Consider the following 20,483-nt stretch of genomic DNA (forward strand, 5'->3'; position numbering starts at 1 on the left):
TGAGATGGAGGATCCCTTATTAATAAATTTAACACTAAACAGTCAGAATTCAAATCTGCTGGTACCTCGGCTCTCTTCATCCCCAAAACTGTTCTCCCTCCAAGTTTCGGGGAATGAAGACCATCTGAGAAGAGTTAGCCTTGAGACAAGTTTTGTTTGGGGGGCACCCCCCAGCCAAGTACCATTGAGTGAAGAAAGGGGAAATAACTCAAATACGCAGAATCCTGGGGAAATTAGAAGCCAAATAATCCCAGAGAGAAACAGCCAACAGGATCCTGATCTTTCAGTGGCCCCTACCACCTCAATGATGGACCTTCTATTAATGTTACAAAAATCTCTGCAAGGGATCCTCGAAGTTACATTGTTGAACAATGGGGTTCTGAATGCTCAAAAGCAATACCTAAAGAAGATTGAGGATGAGTTGACTGGAATTAAAGGTCAAATGTCTACCCTGATAAGACCAGTAGGAACTCCCCAAGTTACTGAACAAAGCTTGGAAAGCGGTCTGGTAGAGCCCCCAGATAATGTGTATATCTCTAGGCGCCCAATGCTGATAAGAAGGAGATGTGACCATGTAAAACCCCACACCAAAGGAAGAGCAGGAAAAAAGCAGGCCAGACAGGTAGCGCCTAAGGAAAAGATGAAGAAAAAGGAAACCGGAGGTACACTAAACGTCATGGCTCGGGCCTTTGGCCCGACCAGACCTTCGGAAATAGAAGCATTAAGGAAGGCTCAAAACACACAGAAAAAGAGACAGAATGGCAAGGACCCAAAAGAGATAGTACAAAAGAATAAATCCATAAGTCAGAGAATAACCACCTCACTAAAAAGTCAAAGGCAGACCCCCCTGAGACACCGTAACCTGGAAGAAACATCTCAGTAGCACGAGCTAGAAATGGGAGTAACAGGGAAGAAAGGACCAAGACAGATAATCATAGCGTCCCAGGGAAAGGATATGAACAGGGGAACAATAAATGGGTCTACTTAGAACCAGCAGAAGAAGGCCAAAGGGGTAAGAAGACAAGAAAAATAAAACCCCTAAATAGATCACAAATTTTGGCGATCTTCTCAAGATGTGTAAGCCTGAGTGGGATCGATACAAAAGATCTAAGACAGGTGGGCTTCATAGATAGCACCTCAGGTAGGGAAATAACAAAGTATTGTTACACTCAGATCTGGTAAGAAAGGCAATTTTGAGGGCAGCCAGTGAGATTCTCCAAGAGGGAGTAAAGGTGCTGACTGAAAAAGACCTAAGGGGAAATGCACTTAAAGGAAGGGACTTCCTAAACTGTCATGCAGGTCTGAGGAAGAGACAGGTGAGAATACACCAGGGTAAAGAGGAAGGGGGTAACCGTCTAAAGGTGGTGATAAATAACACTGTGAAAGAGGATTGGTGGGGCAATTGGAGTCAATGCAGTTATCTAGGGGACTCAATTGAGTGCGATCTGGATGGAAGTGGGGTAGCCAGGGGACTGAGCGAGATAGAGTAGGAGAGAGGGTTGCCGCCTGCCCTAAGTCTCTTAACATGGAATGTAAATGGGCTAGGCAATGACCTAAAAAGGGAACAGATAAAGCATTGTGTAAATGAAGTAGCAATTGCCTGCCTACAAGAGACTTGGGCATGCGGCGAAACCCCTATCTTTGAGGGATATTACTAACTAAATCGACCGGCAACGAGACAAAGATTTGGTCGCCCTTCGGGGGGGAATAATGACGCTTATCTCAATGAAGATATTAAGAAATGTGACATTGTTAAAAGTAAAGTGTAAATGGCTATTGGTATGTAGGATAAACCATCTCTCCCAGGATAAGTTATATGCAAAGTTACTTGTCATAAATGTATATATACAGTGGGACAATGTAGATGACTACGCAAGAGAGATGGGAAACCTCAAACAGGACGTAGATGATATTTCTGAAAGGTACACTTCAGACATACTACTAATTTTAGGGGATTTTAACCATAAACTATATGCAATGAAGACCGATCGTTGGTACACAGAATTATTAGACACCTATGGAATAACCTATGCAAAGTTCCCAACATGTGACCCCTCAAAGCTGGATTGGGAATTGGTCAATTATTTGGGGGAAAATTGACTCTTTTGCCTAAATGGCAGGTTTAAATCAGACTGCCCTGCAAAGAAGACTTTTAAAAAAGGACTACAAAATTCCCCAATTGACTATGTTTTTATGCCAGCTTGGAACTTCCCCTTAGTGCAGGACTTCAAGGTACTTCACGGTGAGGGTAGCGATCATAACCTGCTCTCTGTAAGTTTAAAATGGGGAAGGTTGGAACCAAGGGAAAAGGTGATTCACCAAGAATTAGATTACCCAAAAAGGGCAACAACTAGAGTAACCAAAGAGTATGTGGAAAAGTTAAAATCATTCCAACAAAAGACAGAACTGGTACATCTAGAAAATTTAAACCTAAAATGGTACGAGGAGAAAATTGCCCAATCAGTCGAATGTCTCAGGATAGAATTAAAAAAGAATAAAAGAAAAGGTTTAATAAATCATGCCAGCCGTCTGAAATGGTTCTCAATGGACTGCCAAATTAAAAAAAGGGAAATAAGGGCAGAAGCTAGAAAACAAAAGAAAGAATTTAAGCAAGAGAGGAAAAAATATATTATCTCTCTAAAAGTAGAGCTTAAAAAGATGGTCCTCGATGCAAAAAGGGAGTATAAAGAGAAATGCTGGGGAGAGCTGCTAGAATCAATTGAAAATAAGAACTTGAGACAATTTTGGAAATTGATAAAAGCAGCATCATCTTCCCCTGCTGGAGACATGATCTGCGTCGTAAGTGAAGCATCCTGGGACAAATATATAAGGGAACTGTATGAAGCAAGATTAGTCTCAGGAGTAAGAGTACTCCCAGGTTGGCAGGAAATCTCAGACGAATTTAAATTAGATTTCGTAGAAGACCACGTTGGGGAAATAATTAAGAAGTTGAATCTAACTAGAGCGGCAGGGCCGGATAACCTCCCAGCTATAATCCTTAAATCCCAAACAAAATGGTGGGCACAGTTTTTTTCCCATCTCTTCCAATTAATCCTAACAGAGGGAAAAATGCCAACAAATTGGAAGAGGGCAATAATCAGACCTATCCACAAAAAGGGTAGCCCAGGGGAACCGCAAAACTACAGATTGATAAACCTACTGGACATAGGGGAAAAAGTCTTTTCAAAACTAGTCCTAAACAGACTAAATGACAGGGTTGAGGAGCACTCAATAATACCGATTGAACAGGGAGGGTTCAGAGCAGGTCATTCAATGATAGATCATTGCTTCTCCCTATGGGCAATGGCGAGGAAGTCGACGGAGCAGAACGGAAAACTCTGTTGCTGCTTCGTGGACATCCGAGCCGCATTTGACTCGGTGGACCGGGACTGTTTCTGGGAAATATTAACTAAGAAAAATATCCCAAGAGACTTGTTGACGGTATTAAAAGAATTGCACCTGGAAAACTGGGCCCAAGTTATCAGGGATACTGAGGGGACACTGATGCCGAAAATCCCTATCGGAAATGGCCTGAGGCAAGGCTGAGTACTGGCCCCCCAGTTATTCTCCATCTTTCTATCTGAATTACCGGAATTCCTTGAAGTGAAGGGTAGTGCCAGTCCAAGAATGGATGGCAAAAAGGTGTCGTGTTTGCTATATGCAGATGATCTAGTAATAGTGGATCAAACATAAATTGGCCTTCAAAGGAAACTAAATTCTTTTAATAAATATTGTAAAAAGTTGTTTTTAAGGGTAAATCTAGACAAAACAAAAATCTTATGCTTTGGGAAAAAAGTGATCAAGTTTAATTGGTTTTTAGGGGATCTTAAATTGGAAACCGTAAATGAATACCGATACCTAGGTGTGTGGTTCGATAGAAAATTAAATTGCCAAACACACCTTGAAGCCCAAAAAGCGAAGTCACAAACCTCAATTGCTGGTTTAAAAATGTTTAACCGGGACTATGGGGATAAGTCTCATCGGCCACTATTGAAAGCATTCAATGTGATGATTCCACCACAAGTCCTCTATGGAGCAGAAATCCTTTATTTGAGCGGTAAGGGAGCCTGGGACATAGAGGAAGGAAAATGCCTGAAAAAGCTCTTATCCCTACCCCCATCGGCAATGGTGCAAGCCATAAGAACAGTGCTAGGGACAACTGCTTGGGGAGTTCAGGCACAATGTGCAGTAATTCAATTCTGGAAACGCCTTGAAACTGATCAAAAAATTGCACATTGGTGTCGAAATGAAATACAACGAAGTGACCTAAAATGGGCAAAAATGTGTAGGAAGAGAATGTTACAGGCCTGCGAAAATATAAAAGTGGATATGTCTTGTGATTCGCTAACTATAGAGTGCTCAAAACATGAACTACGAACTAATGGACAAGTGTCTACTAGAAACATGGATAGGGAATATCTTGGTAAGAAAATATCAGTGGATTTTATGATGAAGGCATGGGCAAAGGAAACCTGGTTCCCTTACTTGGATCTATTGCCTAACCCGTGGTTTAGACAAGAGATCCTAAGATTACGCATTGGGATCAACCCATGGTTATCAAATAAAGAATTTAAAACCAAAATGTTGGACCCTAATGGGCATTGTAAATGCAGGCTGGGTACAAAAGGGGACCCCGTGCACTTTTTGCTGGACTGTATAAATATTTTAGAACAGCGTAAACTTTGGCTGCGCCCAATATTTATAAAATACGATATAAGGAACAGGAGACAAGCACTTGAGTTAATAACAGAACTTCCAAGCATTGACATTGCAATCGCACTTGGGAAATTTATAAAGGTTGTACATAGTTTTATAATAAATCAGACATAGATTTTAATGTTTTAAATAGAATTGGTCTAGAGATAATTGGTTTTATGAATTTTATTAGGATAAAAAATGATTGGAATAGCTGATAATATGTGTACCCAGTGCCAATTGTCATATGTCTGGGGGAAGTCCATTTACACCGCTATTTTAAAGGAATGAAATTTAATGATAATTTTGTATGAATTGTTGTTGATAGATAATATTTTAATGCAAGTAAGCACTGTGTATTGGTTTAAAGATTACGATCTAAATTAACTTACCTTTTGACTTGACTTGACCTTATGTCACATCAACAGCAAATTTCAAATTTCAAAATGGTAGTTGGCCAGTGCCAAGCTTCAGAGTCTTTCGATATGTCATATCAGCATGGTCCAGAGACCTACCAACATAGTAGCCACCAGCATTCCAGGTATAGATCCCTCATTCAGAGTCACACAAATACCCTACAGTTATAAACGCACTGCTATGAGGAAGACGATCCCATATGTCCAATAAGTAACCACAGGAAAAGGGGGGAAAAAGTAGGATATATTGCCTGAAATAGGGTGACGGTTGTAAGTTCAGGGCAAGGGGGAGAACCCCCTGTGACTCAAGGTGAGAAGTGAGAAGTAAAGAACAGGGAAAGGTAGAAGGAGCACAGTGGGCTGTCCCAGAAAATCCTGAAACAAGTGAGTTGTGGATCCACCCATCAACCTAGGTGCACATGGAGCTCCTCATCTTGGTTCAATCAATCAATCAATCAAAGACATTTATAGAGCGCACTACTCACCCGGAGGGTCTCAAGGCGCTAGGGGGGGGGGGGGAGCTGCTACTGCTCGAACAGCCAGGTCTTGAGCTTCTTCCTGAAGGAGAGGTGGTCCTGGGTCAGGCGGAGGTGGGTCGGAAGGGAGTTCCAGGTCTTGGCGGCCAGGTAGGAGAAGGACCTTCCTCCTGTTGTCGCTCTTCGGATGCGGGGGACGGCGGCGAGGGCGTGGTTGGTCGATCGGAGGTGGCGTTTGGGAGCGTAGAAGTTGAGGCGGCTGTTGAGGTATCCTGGGCCTTGGTTGTGTAGGGCTTTGTGTGCGTGGGTGAGGAGCCGGAAGGTGATTCTTTTGTTGATCGGGAGCCAGTGCAGGTCTCTCAGGTGTCTGGAGATGTGGCTTTGTCTGGGGACGTCGAGGATGAGTCTCGCCGAGGCGTTCTGGATACGTTGGAGTCTCTTCTGGAGCTTGGCGGTGGTTCCGGCGTAGAGGGCGTTGCCGTAGTCCAGACGGCTGGTGACGAGGGCCAGGGTGACCGTCTTCCTGGTCTCGGTGGGGATCCACCGGAAGATCTTACGTAGCATGCGCAGGATGTTGAAACAGGACGAGGAGACGGCGTTGACTTGTCTGGTCATGGAGAGGGAGGAGTCCAGGATGAAGCCCAGGTTGCGTGCGTGGTCTGTCGGTTTGGGTGCGGTGCCCAGGGCGGGGGGCCACCAGGAGTCGTCCCAGGCGGAGGGCGAGGAGCCCAGGATGAGGACTTCCGTCTTGTCTGAGTTCAGTTTCAGGCAGCCTGGCTGTTTACTGGGTAGACGGATGATATACTCCGACTCTAGTCTCCTCGGTGTTCGTTCCCTGTCTCCCACTCTTGTGTGTGCTGGTATCCTGTCAATACCAAAGAAAGAGATCTTAAGAACTTCGGTGTTAGGGCCATGCATATTGCAATGCTTGGCCATGGGATATGAGGTACCATTGTTCCTGATAGCTCTCAAGTGTTCCAAGATTCTCTTCATGAGAGAAAAAATGGGGCTTTCCATGTAGCGCCGGCCACAAATGTATATATATATATATAAATATATATATATATAACCTTCTGGCATCCTCCAGTAGGTAGCTATAGGTAGGTCTTAGGGACTTGGTGCCCTGTCCTGAAGTTGTAAAAAAAAATATGTAGGAAACACTGATTGTCTAGGCCCTATGGTGGGACCCAGAGGGACCCCCCTCATGCCAAAAAAGAAAAACTTTGGGAAAAAATGCAGCCGGGCCACATTTCTACAATATATACCCTGGGGAGTCTACCCCTGTCGCCACAAAATATTTATTTGGGGAGGGGGAAGTGCAGCGCCCATCCCCAAGTCTTTGAAGGACCTTGGTAGCTCTCCCCTGGACCCAATGTTTTTATGGGGTGGCACACCCCCCTCCCTGAACCTCTAGGGGACCTGGGGAGTCTATCCCTGGGGCTGACATTTAGTATTCTGGGAAAGGGGATGTACGGTCCTCTTCCCTGAGCCTTACAGGGATAAGGGCGGAGACAACCCCCCGGCTGAAAATATATATTATCAGGGGGGCATGGCCCCCTTCTCAGTGGCCTCAAAAGGTCTGGGGGAGCCCACCCCCGGGGCCAATTCTTTGTGGGAGGGTGAATGCAGCCCCCCTCCTTGAGCTGCTAATGGCCCCAGGGAGCCCAACTTCAGGCCGGCTCACAGGCTGAGTCCAGGAGTGCCCACCCCTGGGGCATAAAGGTTTCCCTGCCCAAACTGGTGTGGGCAGGTTAACCTGTGTTTATTCTTTCTTGGCTGGAGCATTTTCAAATCTCCTGCCAAGTGACAGCAAACACGAAATCCACTGACAGGAGCTTTACAAATGCTAGTGCCAGCTAGGAGTGGACTTCAGATCTTTTTCCACCACCCCTCCTGAGCCTTGTTAGGCCCTGTGGACCCGATCCTTAAGGACCACTCTTTTATATAAAGGAGAAGGGGCACACATGCCCCCCTTTCCAGGGCTAATTTCGGCTCTGATGACACCTTCTTCTGGACCCTCACACTTTAAAAGTGGGTACCCTGGTGCCCACCCAGGGGACTCACCACAGTTTTGTTTGGGGCAGTGTGGGGATACCCAAAGCCACTGCAGCCCCAGATACAGCGTGAGCCAACATTGCTCCTGCCCACAAGGAGCAGCTCCTAATTCTGCTTGCCTGGGAGAAAACAATCTTTTGATCAGTTTCCTTGTACGCTTCATTGCAAACAGGGAAACAGGTCAAACGTCCACTACTAGCGGGTAGGAGCATTTTTGAAGCTCTCGCCTAGTGGGAGCAGACTTGGTATTCGCTCCAGCTTGGTGAAAGTTTTGAAAATGGTCCCATCAAGCAAGCTATATAAATAGATGGATAGACAGAAATATAGATAGATAGATAGATAGATAACAAGCAGCTGTCACCACTGTGTGTAGTCATAATTCAGACACACGATTTTTTTTAAAGGCAGTATTTGATTGGTCTATAACTATTGATCCCTTGAATGGATTTCGACCTATTCACTTAGCATAATCGTCTAATATCTGTGGTGCCAATTTTTGTGCAGATCTGTGCAGAGCAGTAAGTTATGAGATGTGTAAAAGATGCGTTTTCCAAAGTAACTCCCATGTGATATGTTGCTCACACCTACAGCTCAAACTGTTAAATGACTTTGCACCAAACTTGGCATAAAGAGGAACTTCACTTAAAAGGTGCATCATTTGTGGTTTAGTGTAAATATGACCAGAAGTTTTTTGAGACAGAGGCATTTAAAGAAGTTGCCACCTGGGCTTTAAAATTTTAGCACGTTTTTGTATCAATGCTGTTTGGGATTTGAGAATCTTTCCCGAATCCATAAATTAAAAAAAGGATTATAATTGGATGAGACAGCCTTTTTCCCATTGTCCTTTGGCTGCTGCAACAGAAAAATGTCTCTTGGGCTGTTATTTCAGGACCCTGGGAGACATCCCCACTTCCTAAAATAAAAAATAAAAGGCTGCATAAAGTGGCAGACTAGGGAGACCCTAACCCCTAGGCCATATTATGTGGACCCTCAAAGGCTCACCATCTGCACTAAGTTAAAAAAATAACTGAGTCAAAGGAGCCTCTGTATCTTTTCGGATTTTCAGGTCTTCTGGCACCTAACTTGGTGGCCTGTTTCCAAGAGGTACTGAAGACTCCGCCATCACTCTGAGAATAGTGGTACTGCAAGACCAGAAAATGTACTGCAAATCTATGGCAAGGTCAATGCTTGTGTACCACAAACCCAGGGCAAGCTCCTCCAATCTATAAATCTCCTGTCATGGATGCACAGACATGAATTCAGAACCCGTAAACCCTTGAAAGGGTCTGTATGGGTTGGAGAAGCTTGTTCTGGGTTTGTGGTACCTGGGAATGGCACATGTCACAGATTTGTAGTTTTAAACTATTATGCTGCGTTGTGTTATGTTATGTTATATGATGTTGTGTTATGGCATATGGATTGTCGTGTGATGGAGGAGATCTAGTGGCAGGGCACTGCAGAGGTCTGTATAAGAATATACAAAGCAAGTATGTCCATTACATCCACAGACCTCCTGAGACTAGTAAACCAGGGTCGTCGTGCTTCATACCCCGTTTGCGCATCATTCTGCCTCAAGAGGCAGATGGTTTAGTTCCCCGGGTTCACGCAGGTCGCATCTCACGCTGTGATTTTGTTCTTCTGGAGCGAGCCTCGCGTTACTGCGCACAGAAGCGTCACTGGAACAAAAAAGACAAAACCCCTGAATAGGGCGAGCAGCGAGCCGGGCGGGATGGGGCTTTAAGTGCCTTTTAATACGAGAAGGGTATTGTGTGGGGCTCAGCGCCTCGCACAGGCCGAGCCCTGGCAGCGACGACCACTGAATGGGGGAGAGAGGCTACATGTGCCCCCCGCTCATTATCCTCCGTTGAGCCCCGGCTCTCTGCGGTAACTGTTCCACTTTCCCCCCTCTTGAGCCTGTCACTGCGGAATAAAGCAGGCGTCGGGGCTCAGAGGGGATCGCCCGACAGGCCATTCTGTTCCCTCGGCTAACGAGGGTTTCACGAGCCTTTGATACTGTCTAATCTTTGAAGTCTCTTCAGCGAGCCCCCGGCTTCGGTTTTAGGGCATTTTATTCTTTAGCTGCCAAAGAGCGGGGCTTAAATAGTGGCCTCGGCTGCGTCCGGCATGTTTAGGCAGCCGAGGAAGGGCTTCAGAGTGAGCGCCTCAAAGCTCCAACGCGGGAAGTTTCGAGATATAACTGGCGCCCTAGACGCCCATTTAATAACAAGCGACACGTTGGATGGAGCCTATCGTGACGTTTAATTAAGTTCTCTAAAGGCTCTTAATGCAGATATGAAAAACTCAGAGCATACCGAGTCCGCTTGGTTGTGTATCTTGGGTTCATCGGGCACAGAGTGATTCACACGAATGCGATCATTCTGAAGTGTTCCAGTGAGAAACACTCCGGAAGCCAGGCTACGTGTGTCAGGACAGGACACCTGTCGGGCAGCCGAAAGGGATTTCAGGGGCGCATTTAACTAAGACCTTTGTCATTTAACTCAGTGGGTCTTTGTGCCCTCGAGAGCAGACACTCGAGCATTTAAAACAAAAGTCGAAAGTTATAGAAAACAAAGAGAAGATTTACAGATCTCTCTCTTTCTTAGTGCAGTTCCCTGTCTAAGCTTCTCCGCGCTAAGTGGATTTTCTGATGTGGGGCGGTGGGCTGTGGGCAGAGGCATTGAGGCGAGCGCGGCGGCGCGGGATGTGATTGGCTGCTCGGTTCGGCTATTTGCATGTCTGCAAACAAAAAGCACAGGCGCTGACAGCCCGGCTCTCAGAGTCTGAAAGGACAGAGGAGGAGCGGAAAGCTTTCCCGGGATTAGGAAGAGATGAAGCCTTTCTTCTGACAGTGTAGAGTAGGTTATATGGAGCGACCGCTGAGCTACAAAAGTTGTCTGGCTTTGTTTTATTGAGGGATCATTCAGAGACAGTGTTCCTATCCTTCGGCAGGCAGCATACACCTGCCAGGACTTTTAACATGGGAAAGTGCTTCCACTTGCTAGCGGGCGTCTTCTGCCTGCTCTCCCTGCTCACCACCTGCACTTGCAGGACCGTCAGGTATCGGATCTACGAGGAGGATGAGCCGGGCTCCGTCATCGGGACTCTGGCAGATGAGCTTTCCCTCAATGTACCCGGGGGGTTCCGCCTGATGAAGCAGTTTAACGCGTCCCTGATCCGCATGCGGGAGAGCGACGGACAGCTCTCCATCGGGGAGCGCATCGACCGGGAGCAGGTCTGCGGACAGACCCCGCACTGCACCCTGGCCCTGGACGTGGTCAGCTTCTCCAAGGAGCAGTTCCGGCTCGTGCACGTGGAGGTGGAGGTCCGGGACATCAATGACAACGCCCCCCGCTTCCCCAGAGCCGAGATCCCACTGGAGATGTCTGAAAGTGCAGCCGTGGGCACCCGTCTTCCCCTGGACATCGCCATCGACGAGGACGTGGGGACCAACTCCATTCAAAGTTACCAGATCTCCGTGAACAGCCACTTCAGCCTGGAGGTGCAGACCCGGGCGGACGGGGTGAAGTACGCGGACCTGGTGCTGGTGAAGGAGCTGGACAGGGAAAGTCAGGGCACCTTCACCCTGGAGCTGGTGGCCAAGGATGGAGGTGGTGTTTCACTGTCTGGAAGTACAATAATCACTATTCAAGTGCTGGATGTTAATGATAATAGTCCAAAATTCGACCGCAACTCTTTTACAGTGGACCTGATGGAAGACGCCCCGGCGGGGTCTCTGTTGCTGACTCTAAATGCGGCTGATCCGGATGACGGGGTGAACGGACAGGTGATCTACGGCTTCAACCCTCAGGTCTCTCCCGAGGTCCGGGAGCTCTTTAAACTGGACTCCAGGACAGGGCGGCTGACTCTGAACGGACAGGTGGACTTTGAAACCAAGCAGAACTATGAGTTCGATGTGCAGGCGCAGGATTTAGCTTCTAGTCCGTTGGTTGCAAATTGTAAAATCATCGTGCACGTCACTGATGTCAATGATAACGCGCCCAGCATCACCGTGACCCCCCTGACCTCCATCACCGCCGGGGTGGCGCACATCACCGAGGCCGCCAGCAGGGAGAGCTTCGTGGCCCTGATCAGCACCCTGGACAGAGACTCGGGCCCCAACGGGCAGGTGCACTGCTCCCTCTACGGGCACGAGCACTTCAAGCTGCAGCAGGCTTACGAGGACAGCTACATGATCGTGACCACCGCAGCCCTGGACCGGGAGAAGATCTCCGAGTACAACCTCACCATCGTGGCCGAAGACCTGGGCTCCCCGCCCTTCAAAACCGTCCGTCAGTTCACCATCCGGGTCAGCGACGAGAACGACAACCCGCCCTTCTTTGCTAAAGCCGTCTATGAAGTTTCTGTCCTCGAAAACAACGCCCCGGGCTCCTACATCACCACCGTGGTGGCCAGAGACCCTGACCTGGGGCACAACGGGAAGGTGACCTACACCCTGGTGGACACCGAGGTGATGGGGGCTCCGATTTCCACTTATGTATCTGTGGATCCGGCCACGGGCTCAGTTTATTCTCTCCGGACGTTTAACTATGAGGTTATTAAACAGTTTGATTTTCGGATCCAGGCTAGTGACGGAGGTTCTCCGGAGCTGTCCAGCAGTGCCCTCATCAAGGTGAGGATTGTGGATCAGAACGACAACGCCCCGGTCATTACCCAGCCCACTGTGTCCAATGGCTCAACTGATATCGAGGTGTCCATGAATGCCTCTCCGGGGTCTCTGGTAGCCCACTTCAGAGCCAGAGACCCCGATGAGGGGGTCAATGCTGTCCTCACATTTAGCCTGTCCCAGGAGCACAGAGACATCTTCACCATCAACAAGGCCACAGGTGATTTGTTCCTCAATGCAGACCTGAGCCACCAGTTGGGACACCTGTACAGAGTCCTGGTCAGTGTCAGTGATGGCGGCAGGCCTCCTCTGACCACCACGGTCACAGTGAACATCCTGGTGACGGACATAGAGCCCTCTGCCAGCCACGAGGCCGCTGGGACCTGGGAGGAAGAGCCCTTCCACTGGGACATTCCTCTGATTGTCATCATTGTCCTGGCAGGAAGCTGCACCCTACTCCTGGCCTCCATCATCGCCATCGCCACCACCTGCCGGAAGCACCGGAAGGACCCCCAGGCCCAGAAAGAGATCCCCGGCCAGAGAGACCTTTCTGACGCCGAGAGCGGGGAGCAGGAAGGAGACAGCTTCATCCCTGGACAGAGAGACGAAGTCTTCGATGTCCCATCCTTTCTTCCTCACAAGTCCCCTTTCAAAGAACCTACAACTGGCGACGAGGCATCGAGCGTGGAGGAGAGTGGGGAGGTCACCTCCTGCCTGTACGAGGCCAAGACCATGCTGCACAGGACCAAGACAATGGTAAGAACTACATTGCACTCGAAACTGTACGATAACTTTACCTTTAAGAGAAACATTTTGAATATTTGTAAGTGGTTTGTACCATGCCCCACTCGACAGCCTTTAACAAAGAATTTGAGTCTGCAGAGCCCTTGAACATGGACATAGTTATCAAACGTCGGACTTTTACTTTTAGATAGCAGGTGCTCTAAATTCTGCTATTGTGCTGGTCTGAATATGAAAACAGGGCCCAGTCCGCCAATGTAGCCAGTTGGGTCAGTGTCTGCTGTTGCTCACAACATGTTTTCTGTAATATGTTCGTCTTTAAGTATTTCTTGAATAAGGAGGTACCAGGCCAGCCATGAACTGGGCTCCAGAGCATTCTACTGGGTTGTGCCCTGCACCATAATGACTCTGCCTCAGTGTTTCTCTTGTATTCGAGATCCCATTGTTAAATATCTCATAAAAACATTAGAGCACAAACTATTATATCACGCATAGCATTTTTCATAAATGCCCGCAATCTCAACGTGATACTCTCATCACCTTGGATTCTAGCGCCAGCAATGCGTTGCCGTCACGCTCACTTGTTAAACTCAAAGTCCGACCACTATCATCTGTCACACTCACTGTGCAATTACCCTCATTTGTCAAACGCTCACGAGCTGCTCCATCCATCAGGCCGATCGTCCTTCAGGCTGCCCCTCACCCACCGCCGCCCCTCTCCCCGTTTCAGAACGTAAAGGCAAGATTATACCCCTACCTCAGAGGGCAGCGTTTGAAAAGCTCAGAAATGCTCCCAAATGCACCTGTTGCTAATCTCTGCGTGTGTTTCTTTTCCATTCTTTGCTTCTCTTGCTATATCAACTCCTGCAACCTTTCTGTGCTCTCTGCCCTGCCGCTATACGTGCTCTTGTGTGTAAACTGAACATTACCCGTGCCCTGGTGGCAGCTCTCTAGCTCAATAGGTCACGCGCCTGCACAGCCTGACTGCGTCCATCTTGTAAAACGCATTTTAGCGCCAACTATTTAATGTATTCCCAATCTCAGCGTCCCTATCGTCGACCTCTAATTCTCAGTTCATAGAAACCAGGGGCTTAAGTCTAAAGGGAATACATGAATTCAAGGGTTTCTGTAAATTCCTCATCTGGAACACATCGCAGTTGTAAAAGTTTTAGGATATAGGGTTCAAAACATCAAATCCACGCTGATATATGATGCGTGCCTTGTTTTCAATGGGGTGGGCTTTCTGATGGAGGGGCGACGACCGTAGTCGTGGACGGATGAATGAATGGAAGGGCAAGCAAAACGAATGAATGCTAAAAGGACAGATTGATTAATTGGCAATGGATGGGCACATTCATGGATGAATAAAATACAGATGGAGGAACGGGAAGGTGGACGGTTGACAGAGTGGGCAAGTGGATGGCTGGTTCAATAAGCGGATGGCGCCGTGGATTGTAGGTTGATAGGTTAATGGATGAAGAGGTGAATGGGTGGGGGGTGGGCAGATGCATTGATAGATAGATGGATGGATGTGCCAGGGATCGGATGATGTATAACGCATAAAGGCATGGATTTAGAAGGAATGGTTTACTCGCTGGATGGGTGGATGGATGTATGCATGGATGGATTGCTTTATGGATTTATGAATTTATGGATTGATGGCCTTTGGACAATGGGCTAGTGTTTGAAAGTAAAGGCTGTAAGGACGAACGGATGAATGGAAACATAGATTTCTGCTGATGGATGGGTCGATGGATGGTTGGATAAATGGATCGATGGGTGGATGGATTTAGGAATTTATGGATTGATAGATGGTTGGGCAATGGGACAGTGGTTGAAAGTAATGGATGTAAGGATGAACAGATGAATGGAAAGATAGATTTCTGGTGATGGATGGGTCGATGGATGGATGGTTGGATAGATGTGATGGATTAATGGATCGATTGATCCATCGATTGGCACTCAAATGAGAATGGAAGAGCCGTCGCAAGGAAAGATAGATTAAGGAGAAGGTTGACTTGAAGAAGTGGATGGTTAGACAGATGGTTGGATGGACGGACGGATGTGTGGCTGCATGGACGAACGGATGGATGGATGCATTGACGGACGGATGGATGGATGGATGAGCGGGTGGGTGGATTGAGGGAGGAACTGTTTCATGGTTGGATGGGCAAACACATGATCAGATGGGGGGTAGGTGGATGGATTCATTTTTGGTGCATTGGCTATACACATATTCTTATGTGCGGTAAATAGACAACAACGTGTTAAACTAGATACAATGATGATGGACGTAATATAGAAACCACAGGCATGTTAATACCCCCACGATGCTCGTGGAGTGAACCCCATATTCAATTAACCACTTAAGCTGCTGTTTAGTTGGCATATGTACATTCCTCGTGAAATATTATGGTGTTTCATTCCATATTTTTTATTCCAATTTTTCTCTATATCTGATCGTGTTGCATTAGAATTTGGCTGAGGTCTTGTGTTTGGTTGTAACGAGCATAAGTAATAGTTTTCATAGTGGTGCTCAAATGTACTGTGTTGGACGTTTTGCTGTAAGGGTATTTACCAAGGTTGACTTGTTACCAAATTTAACCGAGCCCCGCTCGGTGCTTTGTTATTCTCAATGCCGGAACGCCTTTCTAGTCCATATTCTCCGAATGGCGCCAATTCTAACCCTCTGGTGACGCACTGTTATGCAATACCCTCATCCGTGTGAGAGCAAACCCATTTCTGCTGCACGGATGACTTCCGAGGGGCAAGATTTTAACAAACGTTATAGCGGCACAGTGTATTTTTGCACAGGCATTTGCGTAAATGGTCGGTGTAAAATATAACTTTTTCAACGATGATAAGGCTGTTGCACTAATCGGTCGGTCGCTGAGAATGTTAGGGTAAACTTCCACAGCACCAGTTCTAGAAGTATATAAACTAGGGGGCAGATTTACAAGCCCCGTGCGCCACTTTTGCGTCATTTTTAACATGGGAAAAGTGGTGCGGCTTGTAAATCTGACCCCTAAGATATTGCGCAGTGGCGCAATTTTCAGCGCGTGGCGAGCCGCTGACAGTTGAGTGGAGGCTTCCGGTCTGCCCTGGTCTTCCCGCGTTAAGACCAAGATCGCCGCGAGCCATCCTGACACTGCCATCTACTTGGCGCAGGAGCTGCGGGGCTCATTTGCTTGGCAAAACGATGACATCATTCCTGCTTGTGATGTAAGGTTTCTGTGTAGATGGCACCTTCTGTAGGGCGCGTTTTCACACAGCCACAATACTGAAACAGGTGCATGGTAGAGAGACCTCAGCTGCAGGGCTTAGCAGCAGGACCACTGTAGAGGGGGTCCCCATGGTAAAAACTCAATGGGTTTGAGATTACGAATGAATGACGTGGATGTGATTTATTGAAAGGAAAAGCTGGTTGATGGTGGTGGTGTTTATATGATGGTTGTATAGTAATTATATAGATACTTAAAGTGAAAAAAGTGCACAGGGTTATGCACACTGTTAATCAAAATCACCACATTTGGTGTCAACTTGGAAGAAACATAACTATAAAAAGTACCAATTCCAAAATGAAGCTAAACACTTTTGTAGGTTATTGCTATGCCGTTTACCTTCATTAGAAGGCCTGGTGGTGGAAAGTGTGAAGCGCTTAGTGATTTTGGGATAATTAATGAGTGATAGGTTTGTAAGCAGATGAGTGAGAGGATAGAGAATATTAATGTTATTGCGCATATGGGGATTGAGTAGAAGTGAGTGATGGAGAGCATAGGTTTGGTGAGTGAGGCTGATTGTTGAACTTGGGGATGAGCGATTGTGAGAGTGTAGGTGGGTGAATTGGACGGGTCTATAGGAAGAGTGTGCATAATGAGAGTTTGTGGTGAGAGTATGCTTGCATTACGTCACCTGTGAAATTGCAGGAATGTTGATGACTGTGAAAATTGAGTGACCTGATCATTGCCTGGGCCATGTACCACAATTAGAGGTAGAAAGGGTCAGCATCTGATACCTCTGGCTTTCCCTTTGATGCCACTCCAACTTCTCTTGCTACCCATGGTTTCAAAGATCACGAAGGCAACAGTAGGACAAGAAAGAAACAGGGTTTTAAGAGCATCATTTACTTTTGTGTGTTCCCTCACAACCCTCTCCCTAGCCTCGCAGTAGCAAATAGGAATCTGTTGAGTGGCTCTGGGTGGGGAAAGAGTTCAACCCTTCCAATATGTTGTCACCAGTCAAAGGTATGTGATGTCACTTTGGTATTCTTGGCAAATAGGTGAATTGATGTCTATTTGTAAGATGGCACATTTTGGTTAGTTTATGCCAAACAACATAGGATTCAGTTGGACAATATGATGGCGAGTTTGTAGAGGTGATTGCAGATTGATTGGTAATAATAATATAGCTTGTAAGAGGCTCAGTAACACGTGTGAGTTCACTAAGGCTTTGAAAATACAATGGTAGTGCATGTGTGCTTGTGTGGAAGGGTGGATCTCTGTGTGTGTGTATAAAATTCAATTACCATACATCAGATTCGACAGAGAAGTAACTCAAGTTGTGTTTCTTTTCATGTTTAATGATTCCATACCAAAGATGCCCTTCCATTCTTCTCCCCGTGGTAGAGGTAGGGAGTCAAACTGGTCAAGTGAGCAGAAAGAAGTGTTGCTTCTCACCACCCTGGCATCGGTAAAGAACTAATATACATTTTTTGTGAGAAAGGATGATGGAAGAGGAAGACAATTAACATTTTATATTCTGATCGAGGTTGCCTCATCTCTTATCCACCCACTTCTTAAGGTTCCATTTTGCAAGAGAGGAACCCGCAGGGCTACCATTATCAAGAGGTCTATATGCGATGGGCAATATCCACGGTGGCCTCTACCCATGATGGAAAAGACCTAATTCCCAGCCCTGATCCTCACACACAAATATCACAGCTTTTCCCCCTGTTGTCTCAATATTTTTGGGGAATAATCCTGGTTCTCGGTTAAAAAACAGCACATCAAGTGCATAATTGCAAACAGTCTGTTATTCAAAAGAGAAGGCGAGATGTTTTATGTGTATTGGTTAGACATCATACTTGTCTTAGGTTAGTGTCAGGCATTTGTGTTTAACTTTCTGAATAATCCTGATGTCCTATATTTTTTCTTTGCAGTCTTATGCCCCTTCTATTCACTATGGCAAAGAACCCATGCCACATGCTCCCCACTGGAAAGGAAATTCTTTCAATACGATCTCCGCCCGAGAAGCAGAACTGTTCAGCGGCAAAGACAGTGGAAAGGGGGACAGCGACTTCAATGACAGTGACTCTGATATTACTGGGGATGCCCTGAAGAAGGACATCATCACTCGCATGCAGAATGGTAAGAAGTCACATCTTTATTTCCAATGCAGCATTGTTTTGTCACAACTTGAGTCCATCGTGCAATCGAAGTACCAAGCAATTTTTTGTTTCTCTCGGAAGCACAGGACCCACATCACAAAGACGGCTGTAGAAGTTAGGTATGGCTTACTCTTGTAGTACTCCTGGCTTACTATTAATTTACAGGAGTAAACCAGGAATACTCCTGGATTAATCCTCATAATCAGGAGTACCATCAAAACATGGTAAAACATAGCAATATTTTTGTGAATTAGGCCCACTAGAAGAGTACTTTTTTATGTACTCATAAATGTATCTGTTAATTGCTCCTGAAATGTACAACTCCCTATCAATTGAATTGGAAATGGAAGTCATAGTTCTTTCTGTTTGTACTATTTGTATATGAATATTCCCTGAATGTTCCAATGTTGGATCTTTCAGGCCAATTCACAAAGAAATTATGACTATGTGATGTAGTACTGCATGACTACTAATTCACATACTCATTAATGTCTTTGTGAATTGGCCTCCATGTGTTTATCTTTTCTTGCATATTTGAAGATCACTAAATACGGTTTCACTAAGAAGATCCAAATAAATGTATTTAATATCAAGAAAGGATCTGTTGCCTTGTTTTAGTGTGGCTGATCCTTTGTATTATTGCATCTTGTGATGAATACTCATCTGACTGTTTATTTTGGTAATCCACAATATTTGCTTCCAAATTAACTCAATATATACCTGTCTGTTTATAGGTTTGTGGGCGTGTACGAATGAGTGCAAGATCCTCGGACACTCAGACCGATGCTGGAGTCCTACATGTGATAATAGGTCTACCAGCCCCAACTCCACCACCGTCCATCCAGCGAAGCGCTCCGTATCCACCTTCTGCAAGAGCACATCGCTGCCCCGCGACCCCCACCGCAGGGACAACTACTACCAAGTGGGGCAGCAGCCACCTGCGCATATCCCCAAAACAGTGGGGCTACAGAGTGTCTATGAAAAAGTGCTGCCCGGGGACTATGACAATAGGACACTCACTCTAAAATCACCCCCTCGACCTGGAAGGCTAGCCAACCTCCAGGAAATAACTGTGCCCCTTTATGAGTCATCAGGCTCTGGGAGGTATCTACCCTCACTGACTGGCACTAGTGAAAGCAATGAACTTTGAGCAAATGCAGCTCAGCAGACATCTTGGAGTGATATTTGTACACTTATAAACATATGTATGTACTTATGTATAATATGATATGCGATCATGTGCCTTACAATGACTCTTAGCAAAGAGCTTCCTAATGTCATGTCAGTGTTGTTTGTTGATTGCAAACCAAAACTGTTTATAACCTATGTCATTTTTATGAAATGTGCAGTATTTATTTATTTGGTTTTAGGTGCTCGAGCAAATTTGAATCCGCACAGTTCACACATGACTTCGCATTCTTTTGCATTGCAAACATGCATGCGGTGTGTACTATATTTGTAAAGATAAACAAATGTATTATATTTTTATATTGAAGTATAGAAAGTTAACTCTTTTGCCAAAGGAACCATCTAAAAAATGTAAAATCTTCACTCTTTACACGTGAAAGAAGACCTACATTCCATGCCACGAGAAAACAAATCTGAACACAAAAACTTGTTTTACCAAGTGTGCCCTATCTTTTGAGCCTGTGGTTCTTCACACCTTAAATGTTATTTAATTGCTTTAGGATTCTATACATTGTCTCACAGATAAAATTCATATTAAAGATTTTGTGAATTGTCACCCTTTATGGTGTTCATGCTTAATAGATTTTAAAGTGAAATGAAAAATGTGGTTTGGAATAAACAAAACCAGATATTCAACACATATACCACCTGTGTGAATTTAGCTTTATAATGTATTTATATTGTATATTTTTTGTACGTAGCACTGGGGGTTTCTTTTTTGACAAAATTCAAGTAATGAATAACATACTATGTAAAAAGTATCTCGATGGACTTCTCTTGAAAATTGTGTCCCACCCACTAAAGTCATAAGTTCGAACAATCTAGTTTTCCAGACAAATATTTAACATGAAAACGGAGTTTTTGCACAAAAGGGGATCGAAAGTTTCTTAAACAACCCGTAG

At 45.8% G+C, this 20,483-nt stretch overlaps 1 protein-coding gene across 1 annotated transcript; it reads left to right on the forward strand.

The window, feature by feature from the left end:
• The first annotated feature begins 10,434 nt into the window (after positions 1-10,434).
• Positions 10,435-20,221, forward strand: LOC144771696 (protocadherin-8-like). The gene is made up of 3 exons (XM_078656034.1): positions 10,435-13,022; positions 18,166-18,373; positions 19,128-20,221. Exons 1-3 carry the CDS (start codon positions 10,620-10,622, stop codon positions 19,541-19,543), a joined length of 3,027 nt encoding a protein of 1,008 aa, XP_078512160.1. The 5' UTR covers positions 10,435-10,619; the 3' UTR covers positions 19,544-20,221.
• Positions 20,222-20,483: the final 262 nt, after the last annotated feature.

The sequence above is a fragment of the Lissotriton helveticus genome, chromosome 8 (genome assembly GCF_964261635.1).
Source record: "Lissotriton helveticus chromosome 8, aLisHel1.1, whole genome shotgun sequence".
Lineage (NCBI taxonomy): Eukaryota > Metazoa > Chordata > Amphibia > Caudata > Salamandridae > Lissotriton > Lissotriton helveticus.

Coding starts and splice junctions, on each gene's coding strand:
- LOC144771696 (XM_078656034.1), top strand. CDS start 10,620: ATGGGAAAGTGCTTCCACTTGCTAGCGGGCGTCTTCTGCCTGCTCTCC. Junction 13,023..18,165: donor TGCACAGGACCAAGACAATG/GTAAGAACTACA, acceptor TTTTCTTTGCAG/TCTTATGCCCCTTCTATTCA. Junction 18,374..19,127: donor CATCACTCGCATGCAGAATG/GTAAGAAGTCAC, acceptor GTCTGTTTATAG/GTTTGTGGGCGTGTACGAAT.